Source organism: Syzygium oleosum, unplaced genomic scaffold, assembly GCF_021117445.2.
Source record: "Syzygium oleosum isolate NSW1041296 unplaced genomic scaffold, Sole_v2.1 Sole_v2.16, whole genome shotgun sequence".
Classification (NCBI taxonomy): domain Eukaryota; kingdom Viridiplantae; phylum Streptophyta; class Magnoliopsida; order Myrtales; family Myrtaceae; genus Syzygium; species Syzygium oleosum.
In genome coordinates, this window is record NW_026607500.1 from 7,385,447 (window position 1) to 7,391,446 (window position 6,000).

Genomic DNA, 6,000 nt, shown 5'->3' on the forward strand with positions numbered 1-6,000 from the left:
GGACGGCGGCACGAGCAGCGGAGCAGAGGCAGTGCAAGTGATGAAGGAAACGGTGGGAAGTTCGTGGGCAAGTGGAGAAGTGGTTTTTTGCGTTAACCCCGCGTGGGTTTTATCAATTTTGTTTTTCTTAACTTCCATTTTTGGGGCAGTTTGGTAGTTAAGCAAAAGTCGAGGGACCACGTAGCAGCTGCTTTTTCCTTTTCCGCGTTTACGAAAGTTGAAAGATTAAATAATTTTATTTATGGGTTATCGTATGACAATATAAATTACAGAGGGAAAAGGCCGAGAACGGAATCGTGACTTGGAAGTCATGACTCCCGCGACCTTAGTTTCTTCACCATTATCCCTGACACTCCACTTTCCAGGCAAGAGGGGTTTTTTTAACATCCACTGCAACTTCAGCGCGAAAGAATCCATGAGACCCAGAGATTTGGTGCGAATTGACCCAACTTTCACCACTTTGCCCGCCAAAGGAGCAATAGCTTTCGCATTGTTCTCTGTCATTTGGTCGAAGGCCAATCCATGTATTTGCAGCCACACCTCCGGTTCATCAAAACAGAGGTCCTCCACTCTCCTCTGAGCATCCCATCTCTGCAGGTTTATGTAATTTCCAATAATCGACCGAGGGCCAGAAATGAGGACTCTCTGCTTGGTTTCAAATATGAAACGTGAACACATACATCTCCTTCTGAGGGCTTATAGAGTAATCTCACCCATAACAGCCCGGGCTTTCCTTAAAACATTAGCTACGCAGCTCGACTCGAGCACTTGTCCGACAAAATCCTTCCAATCAAAACCATCTCAGCTTCCTCATCATCAACTTTCTCCACAACCAAATGATCCCCCAGAATATCGTCCACCAGACATGCTTGGGATGTTAAGAGAACATCTGCAGCCATCCTGGAATTAGCAGAGAATCAACTCATAAATATCGTTGAACAGTTGATAGGGGCAGAGTGTAGTGATAGGAAAACTAGTGCGAGGAAACAATGCCAAAGAGACTTGTTAACAGAAATAGAAAGCAGACGGAAATAACTAATGATAAAGAGAACTTGGATGAGGATTACGGATGATCTGAAAAGAATGGGGGATGACATCATGGAGGAAGGTAGCTGAAAGGAAACATCATTGTGATGTAGGGAAAGCTCTCGACAAAGAGAGAGAAGCTCTCACAAGAGGGAGAGATTCATATCTATGCATACCTTCCTGAAGAGAAAAACGGTTGTTGTAATTTCTAGCCAATAGAAGCTCTGTTTGTGAAAGTCTCCAGACTTTTATTCGCATAGACGTTGTGGTCATTAATGAAATTTTGTTTTTTATAATATTTTCTTCGAAGGATTAGAAATTTAGAATCGAGATGATAAAAAAAATCATTCGATCAGCGTAGAATATGGAATTGAATATGATTAGAATATTAAATCCTTCAAGCCGAATATATTAGCTAATTTGAGCCCCATGAATCCTGTTTCATAATTTGGCACAAGCCTACCGCCTGCACCATTTCTGGTATTCAACTGAAACAAAGAAATTCATACTAAAAGCCAAGAAGTAGCAGTCTAGTTCAGTAACCATTCACGACAAAATTCGACCGGAGATGTGTCGATCCTAGTAAGTCCGAGTATTAAAAGGATTATCTCACGCCATCGATAGAAAGATTTGAATGCATCATTTTGACTTTTTCTTCGTCGGTGAATGATTAGTACTGGCTTTCTCTATTTCAATCTCACTCGCCAGCCACTAGGAAAGTTTTATACTCAGTCAACGAAGCTAGTGCCTTACTCCACAGTACATGTACAGCATCTGCAACGTTTAGCACAAAGGAATCCACAACGACCCCGAGATTTGGTGTGCATTGACTCAACTTTCCCCAGTTTGCCCACCCAACAAGCAATAGGTTTCGCATTGTTCTCTTTCATTTGGTCAAAGGCCAATCCATGTATTTGCAGCCACACCTCCAGTTCATGAAAACAGAGGTCCTCTGGTCTCTTCTGAGCATCCCATCTCTGCAGGTTTATGCGTTTTCCCCTAATCGACCAAGGGCCAGAACTCAGCACTCTCCTTGCTAGGTGCCAATCGTGAAACCGGAACAAATACATCTTCTCATTTTTAAGGGTTGTGGTAATCTCACCCATACCAGCCCAGGTTTTCCTTCAAACACTAGCTATGCAGTTTGACTCAAGCACTTCTCCAACAAAATCCTTCCAATTTAAACCATCTCAGCTTCCTCATCATCAAGTTGCTCCAAAACCAAATGATCCCCCAGAAGATTGTCTACCAGAGATACATGCGATGTTAAGGAAACCTCTGCAGGCATCCCGTAATGAGAAAAAAGAAATATATTAGCAGAGAATAAACTCAGAAATGTCATCGAACAGTTGATAGGGGCAGTGTGTAGTGATAGGAAAACTAATGCGACGAAACAATTCCAAAGAGACATAACTAAAACAGAAAGCAGATGGAAATAACTAATGATGATAGAGCGCAAATATGAGGATATTGGATGATTGAGAAGAATGGGGGGTGACGATCATGGAGAAGGATAGCTGAAAGAAAGCATCATTTTGATGTCGGGAAAGCTCTCAACAAAGAGAGAACCTCTCACAGAGGGGAGAGACACAAATCTATGTATACCATCCTGAAGAGAACTCAATATCCCATTCTTTTGGGAGCATATATGCTAGAAAGCTAACATATGAAATTAAGAGAAAAACGGTTCTCGTAATTTCTAGCTTACAAAAGCTCTGTTTATAAAATCTCCTGATTAAAATTGCATACACGTACTTATGTGCAATCAATCTTGAGCTTCAGTGGCCGAAAAATCAAACTTGAGCTTCACTCTTTTAATGCCAATGATCTTCCATTATTTTTGCAGTGTTCTACTTCAATGCAGGGTCACACAACGTCGTGAACATGTCAAATGGTGAAAACAATAACTGCAACAGTGCTTCTACATTCATACACCAATCAACGGACCAGCCACCTTTTCCCTCAACAAAGCCAGCAAGTATTACTTCGTCTACACCTTTGCTAACAGTGACCGTTGCGCTCAGGGCCAAAAATTAACTGTCACCGTCAATGAAACTTCCACCAACCCGGACCTCCAGTCCAGCTGGATCCCCGTAACTGCCAGCACCAACCACTGGGACCACCACATCTCTGCCACCACCTGGAAGTGATGCTTCATATCTCTGTGTGACACTGCTAGTCCTGTTCATGTCCATTGCCATAAGCTTATTATGTGAGTTCATTATACATGAGGATCATTATTTCTACCAGATATAGGTGAACTATTGATAGATCATGAGATGTTGCTCCTCATCATAAAGCGAATAAACTCGTTAAAATGCTTCTATAATTCCAGCATGATTCATATAGATAACATTGCTCAAACTTGCACTAGTTCATTAGTCTCTTTGAAATACATATATGGTTCTCCTCCCAAATTCTGAAGTTAGGCTCCATTCGCAGCTCCAATATCATGAAGACAAAGATTATTAGAAATGTTAGCACACAGCAGGAGACAAAAACTTGCAAACTAGAAAGTCGAAATAGAGCATCACTAGAACAAATCTTCATTGGCATAGCGAAAAAATCCCACCATTGGAATGACAGAGCAGAAGAGTAAATCACGTGGTGACAGGAAAAATGGTGTGAATCTTGTTAGGATCAAATTCAACACAAATGGTTGATCGAGAACTTAAAATGACAATGAAACTATGAACTCACTCTTGCAGCCTTGCAGCATATAAAATTCACATCTGATGGATTAACTTGAAACAGCCGGACGAATTTTGGGGATCCAGAGCACCACAAGTCCAGCAGCATGACCGCTCTCCTTTGCCTATGTGTTTTTGCACTTTGCCTCCAGAAGCTTCCTTAATAATCCACATGTCAATCATTAAATTACTTCGAGCAATCATATGAGAACACACAGAAGAAAATTACAGTTGCAATATCACAGAACAATAAAAAAACCAATTCAAGCAATCAGGATAAGCAAGCAAATTCACATCGTTCCTGAGTATGGGATTTCAGTTGTCCACCTTAAGAAACTGAGATGACTATGGTTAAAGGGATTTTCTTAAAGAGCTGCTTGTTCTTTCAATGTTTTGTAATTTCCACCAAAACAACATCATGTATAAGCCAGTATGCCTGCCATTATAGGAATCAACAGAAGATAAAAGTTTAACTCACCATGTAAACAAAACAAACACGTTATAGATGACCTGCAAGCAAGCAGAACAACGTTCAATACAAAACTTATGATCTAGTCCTCCAACAAGGGCTGCCAGTTACATTCCTACTATGATCAAGAGAAAGATTTCATTCCAACTAAGGAACATGAATCACTCAGTAATGTTCAAAAAATAATCACTCACGGATGATTCACCAGGACTGCCAGCTTCATTCATGATTTTATCAAGTCTAAGATTTTGCCTCATTAGGGGACAAGGATCAGTTTCAAATATCGAACTATCACCAGAATGTGATCTCATGAATACCCAACGTAACAACCGCTCATATTCCGTATGAGGAAAGCTCAAGACAATTCAGATATTGGCTGTAGCCACTTGCATCTGGAAATGTTGTAAGCTTGTGGAAGCTCCAAGTCTCTAAGCCCTCAAGGCTCAATTAGTTTGTCGCGGTCTGGTACGACAATTGACGAGCATCATCAAATCTCTATACTTTATAGGTGGCTCGATCCTTTGAGCCCTGAGATGTCTGATAATTTCCAACGAGCTGTCACTATCAAGTTCCTTAAATCTTCCAATTTCGACACATCTGGGAATTTCGCTAACAACTTGCAACCTTGAATACACAAACTTTTGCAGGATGAGAATATCTCTAGGCTTTGAATGTAATCACAGTGGTTGATTTTCAACCTGTTCAGGGTTTTCAATCACAATAGATCCGATAATCTCCCAAGGGAAGTGCAACAACAGATATCCAATATTACCAAAAAAATCCAGCCCGTCAAGGTTGCGTTTCAATTAGACTTTTGCAGCTTGCAACATGAAAGCCCTCAAATTCTTTAAACTGGAAAGGTGTGGTTATCATTCGATGGATGTGCAATTAGAGATATCCAATATTACCAATAACAACATCTCAAGACCGTGAATTTCAACTAGATTCCTGCAGTCTGCAGCATAGAATCCCTCTAGACATTTTTAACTTGATAGGTCTGTTTATCTTTTAATGGATTGAAAGGTCTGGTAATCTTTTAATGGACATGCATCTAAAGACATTAAAACAACCCAAAGATTATAATTAATCAATCAAGGCCTCGAACTTCAACTAGATTCTTCCAATTTGCAGCGTGAAATTCTAAGTCTTTAAACTGGAAAAGCCTGGTAATCTTTTAACAGAAGAGCACCCAGAGATATTCAATCTTGCCAGTAAATCCAACCTGTAAAGACCATGAATTTCAACTAGATTTCGGCAATTTGCAGCATGGAATCTTTCAATGGACGCGCATCCAGAGATACAGAACGTTTCCAGATATTCTATATGGGTCAAAGCCTCAAACTTCAACTAAATTCTCGCAGTTGGCAGCATATGATTCTTTTAGATTCTTTAAACTTGAAAGGCCAAGTGATGGAATGGACATGCAAACAGAGATATCAAACTTACCAGACTCTTGCAGTTTGCAACACATGATAGCCTTAGATGTTTCGAACTCGAAAGGTCCCCTGAATCTCAACTAGATTCTCGCAACTCGCGGCGTTTGTTTCGAAGTTGTAAAGCAGCACCTTCTTCATTCATTTTCTGCACGAGTGCGTCTAAAGAGCCGAGCCAAAATGATTGTCAATGGCCCAACCGAGGGAACCTTTTGGTGGCTCACCACCTCCTCCCCGCATTACCCAACATATGAGGTCAGAGAGACATAGAGCGACCGGAAGGATCAAAATTTGTCAAACATGCATTTACCTGAATTGGAGCAAGATTATTCCAGACTATGGAGTGATTAACATGACCTGAACATAGGTTACATCCACAAAA

General features: G+C 40.7%; 1 protein-coding gene across 1 annotated transcript; it reads right to left on the minus strand.

The window, feature by feature from the left end:
* Positions 1 to 1,760: 1,760 nt before the first annotated feature.
* On the minus strand, positions 1,761 to 4,423 carry LOC130134614 (uncharacterized). Its single transcript, XM_056318796.1, has 4 exons — positions 4,380 to 4,423; positions 4,195 to 4,226; positions 3,759 to 3,875; positions 1,761 to 3,207 (listed from the first exon to the last, which is right to left on the minus strand). Exons 1-4 carry the CDS (start codon positions 4,406 to 4,408, stop codon positions 3,047 to 3,049), a joined length of 339 nt encoding a protein of 112 aa, XP_056174771.1. The 5' UTR covers positions 4,409 to 4,423; the 3' UTR covers positions 1,761 to 3,046.
* Between the last annotated feature and the right edge of the window lie 1,577 nt (positions 4,424 to 6,000).

Coding starts and splice junctions, on each gene's coding strand:
- LOC130134614 (XM_056318796.1), bottom strand. CDS start 4,408: ATGAAGCTGGCAGTCCTGGTGAATCATCC. Junction 4,227..4,379: donor GCAGTCCTGGTGAATCATCC/GTGAGTGATTAT, acceptor GCTTGCTTGCAG/GTCATCTATAACGTGTTTGT. Junction 3,208..3,758: donor GTTTCAAGTTAATCCATCAG/ATGTGAATTTTA, acceptor GGACATGAACAG/GACTAGCAGTGTCACACAGA.